Source organism: Mytilus trossulus, chromosome 10 (assembly GCF_036588685.1).
Source record: "Mytilus trossulus isolate FHL-02 chromosome 10, PNRI_Mtr1.1.1.hap1, whole genome shotgun sequence".
Lineage (NCBI taxonomy): Eukaryota > Metazoa > Mollusca > Bivalvia > Mytilida > Mytilidae > Mytilus > Mytilus trossulus.
Window position 1 is genome coordinate 47,855,049 of NC_086382.1, and position 19,530 is coordinate 47,874,578.

Genomic DNA, 19,530 nt, shown 5'->3' on the forward strand with positions numbered 1-19,530 from the left:
AAAGGTGAAAAATTTCCTCATCTATCCTTCATCAGAAGATAGAAAGTTTTTATTAAAAATACATTTACATAAAAGTAGATCAAAATTAGTAACACCTGGAATTGTTAGAGCCATACTGAAAACAGTGTCTACATTCATTTTTATAATCAAGAAGCATCTCCTGTCACATGGCATTTTTGTTTGGCAAAATTAGTCATATGAAACCTCAAATTAAAAACAATATGATGCATGTGTGTTTTATAACTAAATGGATAGTTTTCATTATAAAGCTGATATACATATACTTTTTTCTGAAGAAAAATCTTAAATTTGTCCACATTTAAATAAGTTTTTTTTTTATTGCTTGCTTCCAGGAACATGAGGAAGCAAACCATCAACTTATTTGCTGTATGCAGTCTGCACGGTTAGCCACTATTCCGATGCCCCAGACTAGTAAAATTTCATTCGGACTAGTTAGTTTTTGCAAAACTTTGTTTGCACCAATAAGAAAAATGTCAGGATATTGGTCTTGGGACTAGTAGTTGAAAAAGTTTTTGTGCAGACTGCGCGTATGCAAGTGATTTTAGAGCAACCATTTCCTCATAAAAATCTGGTGAATGCAATACACATGGATCTATCATTTAAATAAACTATTATTTGATAAACAAAAATTGATTATTATACGACATGTTGCCTAAAAAATGATAAAATCAGAAGACTAAATTTATGAGATATACATTCATTGGTTCAAGAATTTGATAAACAAAGTTACAATAGTTTTTCACCAGTCACTCGTTTCATATGACTTTAACATGTTTAATATAACTTTCTTAGACCTGCAGAGAACTTTTTTTGGGGTAAAAAAACTAGGTCCCAGTCATTGCCAGTCACTGGTATCGGGATCGTTCGCCCTGATTACATGTTCGCCCTAGGTTCGTTAGCACTGAGTTTGTTCGCCCTGATAGTCCGTTACTATTACTATTGATTGAATTTTGATTGCTGGTAAGGTATTATTTGAAATCTTTGATATCACTGATTGTTATATGAATTTTCTTTGATGGATTAATTATAATGAAAATAACATTTTTCTCAAATAAAATCGTCAGCTTGGATAGATGAAAACAACGATGACAAGTGATCAATGTAGCAGTGTGACTGTGTTTTTGGTATTTGTTTTACTATAGTCGCCGTCAGCTAAAATTCGTAGGGGTTATCAATTAAAATAATCTAAACTATCAACCACGTTCACTCGAGATATAGTTTTTCACATTCCATTCATAAATCGCAGAAAGAAAAACCAATACTGACCTACCTTTTAAGTGATTGCACTGTGATAATCCTGACCTTCACATTTTCAAAGACTATTTTCAATGGTGGAATCCGCCATTGTTTTTTCCGGAAGTGTTCCCCTGGAGTTCAATTTCATAACATTTGCATAAAGCGCGGGAAACCGTATCACATCAATGAAAAGAACATTTCAGGAAACTGCGTATATGACGAATTTCACATGTAAACAAATGATCCTCATAGAAACGAAGATGGCGGAATTACAATGGAAAACATTCTCGAAAATGTGAAGGTCAGGATTATTACAGTGCTATCACTTAAAAGGTAGGTTAGTAGTGGTTTTTCTTTTTGCGATTTATGAATGGAATGAGAAAAACTATATCTCGAGAGAACGCGGTTGATAGTTTAGATTATTTTTACCGATAACCGCTACGAATTTTAGCTGACGGCGACTATAAGAGTAATTCAATTTGATAGTGAATGTACAGAAACTTATAACCTAGTCCTAGTAGCAGCTAGCTATAAACAACATGATAAATCGCAAATATTCGACCAAATTGTAGACTTCAACACATTCAATTATATACACACAACGCAACACTATATACTGACAAATGAAATGAGGGCGAACGGACTCTGGGCGAACAGGTATTAGGGCGAACAGAAACTAGGGCGAACCAGAATCAGGGCAAATGGACCCGGATTCCCAGTCACTGCACCAGTTCCTTAAGACATAAACTTTATTTAGAGTCGGTATAAGCAAGCAATTACAAACATAAGCTCTGAAGAGCTTTTAAAATTTTTCATAATTAATTTACAGCTTTTTACTTAATTTTGCATGCATTAGTATGAGAACTCTTTGCACTACATATGAAATGAATATCAAAAATGTGTTATAAAAGGTTAATCAGTGAAAGTATATATTACAAAATCTTTAATTTTATTGCATGGCCGACACAACCAAGGCCATGGTCGAAAAGTGATGTTTGCTCCATGAATAAATTCTTGTATCTTGATCATGATAACTTTTTAAAATCTATTCAAATGTCTGTATAAGTTCAATTAAGAAACGATACTAATCCTGACGAGTCTGATTGAATAAGGCGAATTGACAGTTGCGCGAGTCGTCTGGTTTCGCGAGGACGGGAAAACAATAAGAACAGAAGACAATATCAGCTGATTTTCAAGGTCCTCTATCCATAACTCGCATTAAAATTTTACCCTAAAAATAACATTTAGTTATGCTTATGATAAAACTTCAATCGAAAAACATCCTTACATCGACAGGCATCAATTTCTAACGATGAATTTAACCAATATTTCCAGAAGAACGTGACTTGTCTCTCCAAATTTTACACCATTGAAGATTCAGGCATGCGCAGTGAAAATTGAGAGGTACAAAAAATATTAAAATTGAATATTATATATATTTTTTTAAATCGAAAACCATATTCACTATTTTTTTATGACTTATTATTAAAATTTAACTCGACTTAATATTGATCAATAGTCTCGACAATACGTTATTTCAAAATCCATTATGGCCGCCCCCAGTGGCACCGATTCTAGCGACGTGCAAACTGATTTCTGTAATGATTTCCTACAATTCAATGTGAGATTTCAACCAAAGACACCTTACTGATTCACAATTTTATTTTCTTAAATTTATAGCGAACTCCTATCATGTCTATTCACTTACAGTAGCACTAACACATAAAAGTTTGACCTTCCAGTTGCATAACTTTTGACTAGGGACTATATAGTCCAAATAATTATGATGTCTTGATGGCAGTAAGACTATTTTGATTTTGTTTTGTAATACCTTCCTACGACGTCGTAGGATATTTCTTTTCATTATGACCGTCAATTACACACCAAGCATTGCCAATTTGTAGAATGTTCCAAGTAACTTGCACCTTATTGCTATTCGCCAAATTTATCGGCGAGTATACACCTTATCGCTATTTGTCTGCCATAACTGGATATCACACAGGTTCCTGTAAAATTTTGACATCATAAAACTAAATATCTGATGCCACAATGGAAAAGTGATTGTTGTATGCATCAAATTTTCAAGCGGCCGTGTCAGCCAGGATTAGCGATAAGATGTATTCCAGGCTGACTCTGGAATCTCTCCAGCTTGAACTATAAAGGTCATACAACAATAATTTTTGTTGAAACTGCGACTTTAGTTGCAGAAAGCTTGACATAGGGCTAGTGATCCTATTGCAGCATTAGATAACTTCTAAAAAGCTTGACATGGATGCTTCATCTTTAGTCTTTAGTAAGTGTCCCAAATGACACTGTAAACACTTGTGTATGTTTCCTCTTTTGTAGTTTATTCACATATGTAATGTTCACTCATGTAATTAATTGAATTGTGGCTGCTGCTTAAAATTTTTTGACTTAATTTTGATTTAGAATTATAGTGTTTTTTACTGTATAGTGTTTTTGAATCTACCAGACTCCGTTAAATAATTTTCCAGATGGCACAATATCTCATTTCGATTGTCTCTATTAATGTCTTCTTCATCGATTCCTAGTAAGGTGTCTAAATCCATATGTATATTTCCTGTTATGAAGTAAATAGATGTTCTCATCCTCTCTCTAGCCTCCTCATAGTTAGAACAATGTAAAAGGTAGTGTTCTACAGTTTCTGGCTCTCCACAGGAACAATTTTTGTCTGTTGATGGTATGATTTTGGATTTGTAATCATTTAGATCACAATAACCTGTTCTCAAACTAGTAATAATTGAAAACGACCATTTGGATGGTAAATCTTTTGGTATTTTTTGACAAACTTTTTGATGATAGTTATAATAATTTCTGCCACGTTGACATGATTCCCATTGGTTCTGCCATTTTCTTAAAACACTTTCTCTTGCTGCACGTTTTATATCCTGCCTGGTTACTTCTGATGGTTCTTCAATTTTTTCAGCTTCTTTAGCTCCTTTTTTGGCCAGTGAATCAGCAATGTCATTTCCTTGGATATCAGCATGACCAGGTGTCCATTCAAAATTTAATGGAATTCCATTCATCTTTAATACTTTCATGTTTTTCTTAATTTCTCTTATGACTTTGATGTAATTTTCTGAATTCCAGTTTAAAGTTAAAATTCCAATGGAGGTCTGACTATCTGAAAAAAGTGTAATTGAGTCTGTGTTTTGTCTGTTTTCTGATATTAAAAAGTGGTCAACAACAAGTTTAATGGCGATCAGTTCTCCGAGTAGTATTGATCCTTTCTTGGATACAGCTTTACTAATTTCAATTTGTGGTTGATTATTTGATGGAAAAATGACAGCACCTGCTCCTACAGGGCCAGGACTACCAAGACAGGACCCATCAGTAAATGCTACACATGAATTTGCTGGAAGATGACTTAGTTTTTCCATTATTATGTGTTTTCCAACATTTTTTTGGTCTGTTGATCTTGATTTGGAATTTCCAAGGTTTTTCCAATAATCTGGAGGAGATTTATATCTTTGTAACCCATTAAACTGAAATTCTGCTTCTATACCATTTACATCAACACCTGTACATACCTTCATGTCTTCTGCCTGAAGAATCATTTTTCCCACTGGAGATACATACTTTTCAGGGATGTCAATTGTTTTCCAATCATCCAGGATTTGTTTTATTGGAATGGAGATATCATATGAGTTGATTTTTGCAAGTGTACGAGTTGCAATTTCTTCTCTACGCAGATGTATTGGTAGGATTCCAGAAGCTACTTCCAAAGTCTCTACACTTGATGTTGGGGTAACATTAAGGCAAATAGCTAATCCCTTTCGTTGAATTTTGTTCAGTTTGTCTGTTATATTGGTTTATATAAATACTTTATTACTTAAGAAGGTGGAGGACCTGGATGCTTCATACTTTGTATATGGATGCCTTATGCTACAAAGTTTCCGTCAGTCACATGTCCTATGTTCTTGACCTCATTTTCATGGTTCAGAGACTACTTGAAAAAAAAGTTACGAATTTTGTAATGTAAAATTATCTCTTAATCTAAGTTATAGGATTACTATATTTGGTATGTGCATACCTTGCAAGGTCCTCGTGCCCGTTTGACAGTTTTCACTTGACTTCGACCTCATTTCATGAATCAGTGCACAAGGTAAAGTTTTGGTGGTCAATTCCATATATCTAAGATACTCAGATAGCAATAGGTCTAGTACATTTGGTGTATGGAAGGTCTGTAAGGTGTACATGCCAAGCTAGCAGGTGTCATCTGACCTTGACCTAATTTTCATGGTTCAGTGCACGTGGTTATGGTTAACATGGTGAAGTGTTTTGGTCTGTTTTTCTTACACTGAATGCAATAGTTCTACTAAATTTGGTGTCATCTGACCTTGGCCTCATTTTCATGGTTCAGTGGTTAGAGTTAAGTTTTTGAGTTATGGTCTTTTTTCTAATACTATATGCAATATATAGGTTAACTATAATTGGTGTATGGAAATATTTTATGACTATATGTCAGTCCCACAGGTTTTACTTGACCTTGACCTCATTTTTACAGTTCATTGCTCAGTGTTAAGTTTTTTTGTTTTGGTCTGTTTTTATACGACCGCAAATTTTGAAAAAATTTTCGTCGTATATTGCTATCACGTTGGCGTCGTCGTCGTCGTCGTCGTCGTCGTCGTCCGAATACTTTTAGTTTTCGCACTCTAACTTTAGTAAAAGTGAATAGAAATCTATGAAATTTTAACACAAGGTTTATGACCATAAAAGGAAGGCTGGTATTGATTTTGGTAGTTTTGGTCCCAACATTTTAGGAATTAGGGGCCAAAAAGGGCCCAAATAAGCATTTTCTTTGTTTTCTCACTATAACTTTAGTTTAAGTTAATAGAAATCTATGAAATTTTGACACAAGGTTTACGACCACAAAAGAAAGGTTGGGATTGTTTTTGGGAGTTTTGGTTTCAACAGTTTAGGAATTAGGGGCCAAAAAAGGGCCCAAATAAGCATTATTCTTGGTTTTCGCACAATAACTTTAGTTAAAGTAAATAGAAATCAATGAAATTTAAACACAATGTTTATGACCACAAAAGGAAGGTTGGTATTGATTTTGGGAGTTTTGGTCCCAACAGTTAAGGAAAAAGGGGCCCAAAGGGTCCAAAATTAAACTTTGTTTGATTTCATCAAAATTGAATAATTGGGGTTCTTTAATATGCTGAATCTAACTGTGTATGTAGATTCTTAATTTTTGGTCCCGTTTTCAAATTGGTCTACATTAAGGTCCAAAGGGTCCAAAATTAAACTTAGTTTGATTTTAACAAAAATTGAAACCTTGGGGTTCTTTGAAATGCTGAATCTAAAAATGTATTTAGATTTTTGATTATTGGCCCAGTTTTCAAGTTGGCCCAAATCGAGGTCCAAAATTAAACATTGTTTGATTTCATCAAAAATTGAATAATTAGTGTTGTTTGATATGCCAAATCTAACTGTGTATGTAGATTCTTAATTTTTGGTCCAGTTTTAAAATTGGTCTAAATTAAAGTGCAAAGGGTCCAAAATTAAACTAAGTTTTATTTTAACAAAAATTAAATTCTTGGGCCTCTTTGATATGCTGAATATAAACATGTACTTAGATTTTTGATTATGGGCCCAGTTTTCAAGTTGGTCCAAATCAGGATCTAAAATTATTATATTAAGTATTGTGCAATAGCAAGTCTTTTCAATTGCACAGTATTGTGCAATGGCAAGAAATATCTAATTACACAATATTGTGAAATAGCAAATTTTTTTTTAATTAAGAGTTATCTTTCTTTGTCCAGTATAGTAAGCAAGAAATATCTGCAAGAATTTTTTTTAATTGGAGTTATCTTTCTTTGTCCAGAATCAACTTAAATCTTTGTTATATACAATATACAATGTATATTCACTTTTTACTACCAACTGATGAATTTAAATAATCTTTACCATTCAGTGATTACAAGCAGTTTTTTTACATCTTAATATTTTATGATGTATTTAAATGAGTAGTAATTGTTGCAAACTCCATTAGAATATTTTAATTGAAATTAGTTTTGGAATAAGGGAAAGGGGGATGTGATTAAAAAATTGGGTTCAATTTTTCTCATTTGAAATTTCATAAATAAAAAGAAAATTTCTTCAAACATTTTTTTGAGAGGATTAATATTCAACAGCATAGTGAATTGCTCTAAGAGAAAACAAAAATTTTAAGTTCATTTGAATATATTCATTGTGTCAGAAACCTATGCTGTGTCAACTATTTAATCACAATCCAAATTTAGAGCGGAATCCAGCTTGAATGTTGTGTCCATACTTGCCCCAACCGTTCAGGGTTCAACCTCTGCGGTCGTATAAAGCTACGCCCTGCGGAGCATCTGGTTTTCAACTATAAGCAATAGGTCCACTGGATTTTTTTTATGAGAGGATTGTTAGCTGTACATGCCTGCCTGGCATGGTTCATCTAACCTTGACCTCATTTTCATGGTTCATTGGTCAATGTTTTGTTTTCTTGTTTAATGTTAACATGGTTAAGTTTATGTGACAGTTGTTATAAAGTTTTAAATTATTAGGACTATCAACGTAATACCAAGGATTAGTAAAGAAGGCGAAAAATTTCAGCGTGTGCACTTTTGTTCTATTGTGGCATCAGATATTTTGTATTGTGAAGTCAAAATTTGACAGGAACCTGTGTGATGTCCAGTAATGGCGCACAGAAGTGATAAGGTGTATTTGAGGCAGGCATTACCTGTGAAAGGGGACCAAGTTTGTATGATTTTTTTTTTTATTTAAACATATTTTTACTTCAAAATCTATTAAAAAAGAACTGGAAATACTGCATATACTGTAATGTTTTTCAATTTTGGTTCTGTTGTTATGGATTTTAGTTGTGAAGTTATTTATCACTCTATGACATAAGCCTGGATTTACCAATATATTTCTACAATTTTATCTCAGCATGTTATCATTAATCTGTTATAGATAACTTTATGTGGTCACAATTTTTTTTACGGTTCACTAATTAAAACTAGATGTCAGTAAAACCGCAAAATGTACAAGATCTTTATCAGAAAATGTTTATGTATAAATCAATATTTCTCTGCTTTCCCTGTCCAGGCTTCATCATCGTATTTTCAGCTCTTTCTGAAAAAAAAAATATATTTAAAAGAAAAGTTATCATTAACATGATTAAAAATAAAAAATCATTAAAAATAAAAATTAATAATAGATAATTTATGAGGTCACATATATTCAATGGAAACAAAGAAACACTATCATCAGGTAACCTTTTTTTATATCAAAGAATTATTAAAAAATGAAATTGGTATTGAGTTCCTTACTGTATTTTATTAGACTGATAAATATATATTTTACTGGAAGTCTCATCATTTCTCATGACAAACGAGACAGGAAAAAGGAAGTAGAGTCAGTAGATGTCTATGCAAATGCGGGAAAATTAAAAAATCTGAAAAATAAAAAGTTAACGATTTTAAGTGCATAAGCATGATCATGATGATAAGACGAATGTTTTTTTTTTTGCAGGAAATTTTTAAAATTGAAAAAAAATGATATTTTTTATTTTAATTATTTTTCTACCGTGATAGGGAACTTTGTCCCCTTACTAAACGGTTTGCATGATTAAGTAAATAACACATCATGTTAAAAATTTAGTCCCAATTATTATGATGTCTTGAAAGGCTGTTTTAATTTTCTTCTGTGACGCCTTCTTAAGAAGATGAATTCATGGGAAACCCTATATTTGTTGGAACCTTCCACAATGCCTTTGTTTTGTATATTGTCAAAATATTTGAATTAGCTCTCGCCGCGATATAGCTTTTTGTGCTAATGCGGCGTAAAGCAACCAACAATCAATCAATCCACAATGCCTGGTCTGTAATAATCTGATTGTAAGCCAGATTATAACCTAATGAAAAAAAATTATGAAAAAAATGAACCAAGGCCATTTCAAAATGACAACAACTCATTTTATAATCAGGTGCTACTGATGCTGCTCTTGTCAGTCAGCCTCTCATAAATATTTTTTGACTGGAGTTATTTATTATTTTTTTTTCTGTTTCTTCACAAATTTGCAGAAGAAATTACATGAATCCTCTTTGTCTAAATACTATTCGCTGTTGAATACAAATTGAAAAATATACAATTTGAATTCAAATATTATTTCTATTTGCAGGACATACTAAGGAAGATGAGAGATATAGATGATAAGATTATATATGAATTAAACAACACAATTCCTACAAAATATTTTGCCAAAGAATTAAACATAACTGATCAATGTAAAAGTTTTTATGAACAGGTAAGTGACAGACAAATACAGGAAGTAAAACCAAATGTAGGTCATGTTTTGTAGCAGATGTGTGATACTAATAACTGGCAGATTTCTGAACTATATTCATTTTTTTTTTTTTAATTGAAGTTATTTCTCCCAACAACAATAAGATCAGCAATAAATTGGTGTTGCCTTGATAACTTCTTATTATCACTGATGACCAATGCAAATGTTTTACAAATTCATGATATTGGAATGCTAAATGGAACTTTAAATTTTATTTAAAAATACCATTATGGTACAAATATTTGAAATCTGACATCCAACATTAATAGTTGAATCTTAGGCCACACCAATTTGATTCCTTGTTCGACGGACCCGCCCGCACCTATTTTTTTCAAAACAGATTTTTTTTATTTTTATTATATTCCCGCTTCCCGCATCCGGAAATGAAATCATGTCCATTTCCCGCACCGGTTTTTTTTGTAAATATTATAAAAAGATCGCAACATTTGTTTATAAAATCACAGTCTAGCCTTTATATAACGATTTTAAACCTATCAGTACCCCATAACACTGTAAATATCTGCGAGAATATTTGTTTCAGCATGAAACCAATTTATTTCACCTGGGAGTGCTCCGATATAAATACCAGTACAGAACAAAACGTTGGTTTCTTTCCCCCTAACTTGTATTCCCTATAAAAAATGTTCGTTGATAAAATAAAGTAGGATTTGCCTTCAACTGCAATTATAATGTATGGTGACAATCATACCCGCTGCAGGTTTGTGCACCTGTCCAGGTTTATTCAAGGACCTGTCGTTCAGCCGTTATCGTTTGTTGAAGTGGTTCATTGGTATTTTCCCGTTTGGAAATATAAATTAGATCGTTGGTTTTCCTGTTCGAATTGTGTACAATACTAAGTTGTGGTCCCTTATAGGTTGCTGGTTGGTCTGGATCAAAGCTCTGTGTAAAAGGCCGTACTTTGACATATTTTTGTTATTATCAGGTTGGGAACAACCTTCCCTCAGACAAGGGTCTTGAAGGGGTCATTTTACCATGTTTACTGATGTAGAAAAGAAAATAGAAATACTTAGGATTTGTATAGTGCTACTATACAAAACCTTTTGACAACATAGAATGTTTTACTCAAAAAGAGGAGAAATGCATTATATTTTAAACAACTGTTCTAAAAGAGGGATGGGTCCACTTATTTTGAATAATATTAAACTGTTAAAGTAAATGTGTTAACATGGTTAAAATCCAGGAATATTACAAAATTCTTGGGTACGTTTTGACCATTTAATACCAAATATTATAGTTCTTTGGGAAAATATTAGCCCTTATGTACATAAAGTGTTTTTACAAAAAAAAATTATTATAACTTATATAAGGACCCCTCATAAAAGGGATATTCATAACATTAAGGGGTTGTTCTGAACCTGATGAACCTGATTATGATTTGGATGGAGAAATGTCTCATTGTCAGTCACACATACATAGACCAGATTTAATCATTCCATTATTTCTTGTTGAACAGAGAAAAAATATTTCATAAATTAAAGAAATGTCAAGGTACAAGTGATAAATCAAGTTTTAATATAGTCAAAACCTACTATTTTATGTTTACAAAAAAAAATTATAATCGCTCGCCTTTACTTTTTTAGCTTCGCCTCAAAAATTTGCAAATTAGATATTTTTTTATTAAAATTTTCAAATCGCTCGCTCGCCCCAATTTTTGAAGTCCAAAAATCCATAGAACAAGAAATTAAATTGGTGTGGCCTTAATGTTACTTAATGAATGGCTATTATTTATTTTGAATTTATTGAATTGCTTCGCGAAATATTCAATGTGAAGAGTCAAAAATTAATTTTATGGTTCAATGAATTCAAAATAAATTATTGCCATACATTATAAATAAATTTCTATCAAAAATAAAGCTCAAAGAACTTTTTATATTAACAATAACAACGTACACACATGTTGGCGTATAAATATACAACGTAAAAGTGGGCGTGTCGCCATAAAAATTGACAACATTGAAAATAAAACTAATAATTTTAACCAATCAGAAGACAGTAAATACATTATACACCAAATTTATTTATATGTAGTTGTTTAAATATTTTATTGTATATTTTATTTCTTATCAAATTTGACTGAGTACTAATTTTAAAATGTTATGACTTTTATTTTTGGTCTCTTTGTCTAATTACTCGAGTTGTATTTTTCAGTTGGATCAGTCTCATAGACAGAGGAGATCAATGATTAGTAGGTGTGTTACAGAAGCTTCAGCTCATGTGAATGAGAGAAAAAAAGAACAACAAAGCGACCGTGATAATGTTACTTTTTTAAAAAATCTCAGGAAAGAACAGAAAAAGGTATGAATTGAATATTAGTTGATTTTTATGCCCCACCTACGATGGTAGAGGGGCATTATGTTTTCTGTTCTGTGCCTCCATTTGTTCGTCCGTTCGTTCGTTTGTCCCACTTCAGGTTAAAGTTTTTGGTTAAGGTAGTTTTTGATGAAGCTGAAGTCCAATCAACTTGAAACTTACCTTAGTACACTTGTTGCTAATGATACAATCTTTCTAATTTTAAAGCCAAATTAGGCTTTTGACCCCAATTTCACGGTCTACTGAACATAGAAATTGAAAGTGGGAGTTTCAGGTTAAAGTTTTTGGTCAAGGTAGTTTTTGATGAAGTTGAAGACTAAACAACTTGAAACTTAGTACACATGTTCCTATGGTATGATCTTTTTAATTTAAATGCCAAATTAGATTTTTTTACCAAATTTCTCAGTCCATTGAACATGCAAAATGATAGTGCAAGTGGGGCATCCATGTACTTTCGACACATTTTTGTTTCGTACAGCTTTTATATGCCCTGCCTGGGATAGAAGATAAGTAAAATGGTATATAGTTTTGTGGTCTGAAGGTTGTCCATTTATTTGTTCCTCCATCTGAGCAGAATCAGGTTAAAGTTTTGGTCAAGGTAGTAAACCTGGAAGTTATTATCACATGTTATTGCAACATAGTTCATTACAATGGCAAATTATGGTTTTAATCCCTGTTTTGAAGGCTTCTCTTACAGTATTTATTTCTCTTATCACCAGAAAAGTAATTTTCTTAATAGAGAAAGTACTGTTGTTGAAATCCAGAATTTTTCAATGAAATTCTGTTTCAGATATTTTTAAGATGATGAAGGACAAGTCTTAAAAATGAATGATGGAAACTCTGATTGCATTGTTCCTTTGAATTCTGTAGACTTTTGATAGGTTTAAACAGATCTTTAATATAATTAACTTTCTATGTTTTCACTTTAAATACATACATTATTTATTTTTATGCCCAACCTACAATAGTAGATTTGTCTGTAACTATTTTGAGTAAATTATTTGTGAACAACAATTGTACACGTTTTATAAATATGTATGAATTCAATTTTTCAGCTGCATTTAGTACAACAACAAGTTAACATAGAAGAAGTTATCAGAGATAGGACTATCAAGGTATACAAAATAGGAATAGTTTGTTGAAATAACATTTTAAAGCTCACATTGGCCATGTCAGCTGTTCCCATCGCTTGTGTACTTAGTCTCCTAATAAAACAATTCTCCTCTGAAACTAGAGGACCAATTAGAGTCAGGCATGTCCACAATCATCCTTGGGGTATATAGTAGTCAGGGATAGAAATAAGATTTTTGTAATCTGTCTCAAAGGGCTAATGCTATTCTAAATTCACGCACCCATTCTGATTTTTACTGGCCTGTAAAACCTCTTAGTAATGTGTTAACACTAAGACTATTCTAAAAAAGAAATGTATGAGAGAGTTTATATATGTTATGCACTTGAATTATTTTTGGATTTGTTGGGGAATGCCTCAAAGTTCAATTTGTGTGGTTATGTATGAAAAGTAAAATGCAATGTATGGTTAATGACCTGAAAAAAGTGCCTCCCACCCCTAAATTGTATTTTTTTCTGGAATAGCCCCCATAAAAACATCCAATATCAAAATTTATTGAATTCTGGAATCAAGCTGTTTAATCAGGGGGAATTATCTATCTTTACTATATTTACAGGGTCATGTTTAAAGGAATGGACTATGTTATTTGAGTTTTGATATTTTGACATTACAATAGCATTCAAGTTGTAAAATTTTGGATGAAATGTTATACAAATTGCTAAGAAATGGTCTTTAAAAAAAATATACAATAGTAAAATACAAAGTGCTTACTTGGACTGTTAGATCATATTCAAATACTTTAAAAATAGTAACAAACTCTCCATCAGACATCAGATGACACAGATGTAAGCAACTAGATTTCACCATGTGGCCTTCAACATCGAGCAAAACCCATAATGCAAACCACGCTATAGAAGACCATAAAATGGCATATATGAAACACAATTCAAAATATTAATTTTCCTTATATATTGTAGGCATATTATGAAAGATGTCGGAATGCCTACAAACCTCCCCTTGACGAACCTCCAGTGGTATGACAAAGACTGAACGTAGTTTCATGCTGAAGGTTGAATTTAGTTGTATGTGATATTGGAATGTAGTGTGAGAAAAAAGCATCCAAGAAAATGAATGTATTATTATCATACAATTATGCCTGAAATGGATTGGATGATAAGAGAAGAAATCCAAGATCTATTCAGTTATTCTCACTCTGGTTGTCTTCCTTTAGCATGCCCCATCAAAGGGAGATAATAAAATTCAGCTGTGATCAAGCTATGAGTATACTGATAGATATTGATGATTCTTAAAAAATTATTTCAAAGCAGTATTCTAGTTAGAAAATAATGATATATGTTTAATAAAAAAAAAAGAATTATCAAAATTTTATTTCTTTAGAAGCTGTTTGGTCTATTTTGACCATGATTACATTGTTTCACTTTCACTTATTATGTAATACTGAATTCCTGATTTTTATATTGTCCAATATTCATTTCTTTTTCATAAATATTATAGACAGTAAATATATAGCATGTTTTGTTGCATTAAACTCAAAAGTTAAAATTCATGGAAGGTTAAAAACATATTTCTTGAATTGGACTATTTATTGAGAAAGTATTTTTGACTTCATTTTATATGTATATTTTTGTTGATGATAAAAAATGATTACTTTTCAATACAATTTAGTGTTATATTTTAAGCCACATTATATATTTACTGGAACTCTGAAGTATACCTCAGGCCAAAAAAAAATATTTGTCTGTTTCCTGTTTCCCAACCGACCCTGATTCAAACCCCCCGACCCTAGATCTTTTTATTGAAATTCCGGAAAAAATCGTTTCTGAGCAGGATCCGTAATTTACTATGCCCAAACAATAAAATGGCTGCCCCCCTCACAAATGTGCTACAATTAAGGTTTAGAAAATGTTGTGTGGCACTGGGAGGATTATTCAATTAAAGCTTCTTTAAAGGGTTTAAATCATTTTGGGGTACAGGAACCTACCAAACATGACATTTAACCGACTGCAAATCTGACAGGGAGTGAAAAAAAAACAAACAAAAAACGACCTACCGACCCTGATTTATTTGCCTTGGCAGCAGGAAACAGACATATATTTTTTTTTGGCCTCATAAGTATGTCCTCTGACAGTGTAAGTGAAATAGGTCTACATGACATATATTATATGCTTGAGAGACTTTTTTCAAGTTAATGAACTATAATACACATTCTTTAAGCTCAAAGAGTTAGTTAGCATCCAACTGAAATTAGGTTTATGGAAGTAAGTACTATTTAGTGAATAGATCATTGTCTAGGAAAAAAATGTCTATTTTGCTTTTAATAACAACCTTAAAGTTTTTGGGTTCACTGTAAATCTATGTTTTTTCTGTTCATCTGTTTTGGTTAAGATCAAGTAACAGTAAATGGTTTGTCACAGGTTTTGGGTAAAACTTTTCATAAAACTTTTGCTCTTAGAACTGTAATTGAAAGTTAATCTCTTATTTTTTTAAATATTGCTATCAGATTGAAAACTGTCAAAATATTTGTATATGTTGTATAAAAAGTCGAAAAAATTGACGAAAACGTTCTTAAGTTTTGCTCTAATTTGACCCTCACCCTTGAGTGTTTCATCCAATTCAAATCCAGTACAACTGTGGCAGAGGATTTCCAATCACAACATCTTATAAAAATACTGAGATAATACTCTAACAGATGGTCAAAGTCCCATAACACCAAAATAAGGAACAAATAAAACTGGTGCCCATCGCAAATGATGAGGATGATGGTACACAAAAGTACCAAGCAGGAGAGTTTTCCCTGAAATGGTCTCGATGGAGTTGTTTTACAAGGTATTACTAGTACTTCCAAAAAATTAACAAAGTACCATAAAATTGTCGAATCGATCTGATATAACATGGTCAATAAAATATAATGACACATAATCCTACCATATGAGTTTGGCACAAACTTAAAAGGTTGGAAGGATATAAACCATCACCATTTCCCCAAACAGATGACCAAAAAAATTGTATCATTACTACTGTAAAAAAAAAATATACCTTTTTTTCACAGTTTATATGTGTATTATGTGCTCATACATAAGAACTATAGGGAACTATATTTCAGTGTGAATACATACAGTAATAGTAGCTATCCTGTCGTGTTGTTATGGAGGCCAGTGCCTAAGGAAAGATTAGAACAAGTTCCAATCTTTCCAAAAGAAGAGGTGATTGATACTGTGAAATCAAAATAATGTACGACAATGCACCTGTGTGAAAACATCAGTTTTTTTATATGGATCAAATTGTCATCAAAATTCATATGAATTAGAAGATGAAAAATCATGGGTATTTGAATAAGATATAAGTATAAATAAGTCTGCAGTTAAAGAAAACCACCTACCCTTCAAGCTTGACTGATAAAGAGTTAAGTTTCCAGTAAATCAAAGTTCATATTTTAAGTACTGTAAAAGAGACTACAGTTAACAATAGGATATTCCAATTTCCAACTCATAAGTCAATGATAAACTTTCAAACTTCAAAGCTATGACAAAAATGACAAAAAAAGGCATTTAGTATACAAAACCAACTAAAGCTGTTCAACACAAACCCTGCCAAAAATTAGAGGTGATCTCCGGTGTTTTTGAATATAAAAAGTCTGTGAAATTGATGGAAGAGGATGGGATTGTGGCATTAACAATTGAAATATACCTTTCATCTTCTGTAAGTTGATTATAAATTCAAATCTAATGCAGACAAGTGCTGCCAATGATAAGACAAGTGTACCCAGACTATACAAAGAAGAACAGTGTGAATTAACTGAAGATTATATGGCCTTGATTCAGGTCTGCATCAAACTTTGTATTGAATGTAACGATCTTCAAAATTTTCAGCAACTTCCTTTTTATGCCCAACTCGTAGTTAGGAGGCGTTAAGTTTTACAATTGTCCTTCCGAAACTTATACATAATGCTAATTACCACAGAACACAGATCAAATTTGAATTTTGATGGTGTCACTTTAACCATTCTAGGATTATGCTCCTTGACTAATGGTAAATTGCTGAATTTTTATGCCCCACAAACGATAGTAGAGCATTATGTTTTCTGGTCTGTGTGTCGGTTCGTCTCGCTTCAGATTAAAATATTTGGTCAAGGTAGTTGTTGATGAAGTTGAAGTCCTATCAACTTGACACTTAGTTCATATGTTCCTTATGTTATTATCTTTCTAATTTTAATGCCAGAGTAGAGTTTTGACCCCCCATTTCACAGTCCACTGAACATAGAAAATGATAGTGCCTGTGGAGCATCTGTGTACTGTGGACACATTATTGTTCATTCCCATTCTGTAGTTTACCAAATGTTATGAAACTAATACACCATGATTATTAGCACAAAAAACAAAGTTTGAATTTTGGTGTCATATTTACTGTTCTAGAGTTATGTCCCTTTACAATGCTGAATTTTTTGTTTCCATTCTCTAACTTCAGGTTGCCTCAACCAAATGTTATAAAACTTATACACAAAACTTATTACCACAAAACTCAGACCCAAACTTTTGACCTAACAACATCTGTAATAAAATGGTAGGAATCTGCAGATGATGTTGTATACATCTTTAATTGAGATGAGCTTGAAATATAAATATTGTTTTGTGCAAAACCATTTTGATGACCATTTTAACTGCTGATTCCAGATTTTATATTTGATACTACTAGCTACAAACTCAACATATGTCAATCAATGTTTGATTGAAGATCAACTTGTTTTCTGTATTAGTGGGTTTTAGAGGAATTACTTCTATGTAAAGAAAAACTACATAAAGGTTTAAAAATAGTTTTATTTGGTGAAAGCAAGCTGTTTGTGAATACAACAGACCATAGATATAAAGAAAGACTAAGAAATACATATAGAGGTCATTTTATACTATTTATATATTTTCAAGACTCAATATTTGCTTGATAGTTTCCTCGGGCAAAGTCATTTTATCTCTAAAATTGAAGGAAAAAATCAAGTATCAGCTCTGTTTTTCAAGAGGCATTTCCTTTTTACAATGTTTAAAGCTTTTAAGTGTTTTTGGTTATTTTCCTCGACTTTTTTTTTTTTTATCATATGCAGGTATACAGGCATAGTATTTGTTAAAATAAAGATTTCAATATCTCTAAAAAAACTCATTTTGATTTATTCTGCAAGGTCAATCACTAACCAATAGACCACTTTCGAGTTCATCCGTCACCGGAAAAAACTCGTCAATTATACGCACCTTTATGACGTCATTTACCAGATAGAGGGGGTCGCCTGTATCCCTGCACTATTTACGTTCATCAAGCGTCTTAGTGATCGTCATTGTGTAGGATAAACTAGAAATAACGGTTGTTCTGTAGGTACTTAATGACAATTCCCTAATGACAGCAGTGCTGGTTGTCAATTTTGAGAATTCAATTTGCCGAATAATTCGTTCAATATAGAATTATAGTTTTCCAACCACTCGCTCAACATTGGAACGGAAGTGACGACACCCCTAAACACACAAATGACAGTGATAAAGGCGTGTATAATTGACGAGTTTTTTCCGGTGACGGATGAACTCGAAAGTGGTCTATTAACTCCTTCACTTACTGGAAGGTAGCAACGTTCCTATTCTATTAGAGGATCAATATTGAAGCAATGAACTTTCATCACAGATACACAATTATAAAAAGCCATAGCAACTCAAATGGCATGGAAATGTGTTTTAAAAAGTATGAAATGTCAAAGGGAGGTAATTCTGTAATAGTGTCTTAGTTGTTACAGAAATACATTGTACCTTGCATGTGAAGCTGAAAAATTCTTGCAACATTGTCAGTTTTTGAAAATGGGCTAAACAGAAAAAATGAATAGCATGAAGTATAGGTAATAACTGTGAAATATTAATTAAATCTTGTTGTAGTTTAGGAAAGAATTGGAATGTTGAAATATCATTAATATATAAACAAAAGTTACTTTTCTATAAAATGGATTTTTAATGAAAGACATATTTCATGGACATATGTATCTTAAATAAGATAGAAAGACCAAATGCCTTGCCATATGCACAAGTGGATTGTAATCAAATTATTTGCTAATATAATACCATACCATACCATTAAAGTTCAATTGTTTGTTAAATCATTTTTAATATTGATACAATACATATTTCTGATACCTTTGATAAGCTATCTTTTCAATTATAAAACTGTCATAAGAAGAATTAGCCTAAGAAATATAGAAATATATCAAGATATTCTGTTGACATTTCTCATTGGAAAGGATTACAACTTTCCAATGTCATTAATATCCTTAATCAAGCAAGAACATGTTTAGATGACAGCCGATTTTATTGAGTGTGAAGCCAAAGGTAATATCTTTAGTTAGCTAGCTTGTTAGCTGAACCGTGAAGTCATTGTTATGTTAGGTAAACTACCTTCCTTTAAGAGTAGACTAATCCAGCATTACCAATCTGTCTGTCTGTTGGACTAGTCTACATCAAAAGGAGGGTAGTATACTTGACCTAATAATGAC

The 19,530-nt window shown here is 32.1% G+C and overlaps 2 protein-coding genes across 4 annotated transcripts in view; one reads left to right on the forward strand and one right to left on the reverse strand.

Moving 5' to 3' along the window:
- The window catches only part of LOC134687511 (importin subunit alpha-7-like), a 19,631-nt gene extending 16,988 nt beyond the window's left edge, over nt 1-2,643 (reverse strand). Inside the window, exon 1 of the mRNA XM_063547871.1 lies at nt 2,546-2,643. Coding sequence (XP_063403941.1) covers nt 2,546-2,557 — 12 coding nt within the window. The 5' untranslated portion in view covers nt 2,558-2,643. The remainder of the gene's footprint in view (nt 1-2,545) is intronic.
- LOC134687512 (protein MIX23-like) lies at nt 2,363-14,539 on the forward strand. Of its 3 annotated transcripts, none has more exons than XM_063547874.1 (5): nt 2,363-2,454; nt 9,431-9,556; nt 11,765-11,911; nt 12,982-13,041; nt 13,973-14,539. In XM_063547874.1, the coding sequence occupies exons 2-5, from the start codon at nt 9,446-9,448 to the stop codon at nt 14,033-14,035; spliced, it is 381 nt and encodes a 126-aa protein (XP_063403944.1). In that variant the 5' UTR covers nt 2,363-2,454; nt 9,431-9,445; the 3' UTR covers nt 14,036-14,539. The 3 variants fall into 3 exon arrangements, with proteins under 3 accessions (XP_063403944.1, XP_063403943.1, XP_063403942.1); XM_063547873.1 differs by having other exon boundaries at nt 2,418-2,661; XM_063547872.1 differs by lacking the exon at nt 2,363-2,454 and adding an exon at nt 2,752-2,878 and having other exon boundaries at nt 13,973-14,535.
- The last annotated feature ends 4,991 nt before the right edge of the window (nt 14,540-19,530 follow it).

Bases quoted from the DNA above. Each gene is read 5' to 3' on its own strand.
- LOC134687512 (XM_063547872.1), top strand. From the start codon at position 2,807: ATGGCCGCCCCCAGTGGCACCGATTCTAGCGACGTGCAAACTGATTTC. The intron at 9,557-11,764 runs GTAAGTGACAGA...TGTATTTTTCAG, and splicing joins GTAAAAGTTTTTATGAACAG to TTGGATCAGTCTCATAGACA. The intron at 11,912-12,981 runs GTATGAATTGAA...TCAATTTTTCAG, and splicing joins TCAGGAAAGAACAGAAAAAG to CTGCATTTAGTACAACAACA.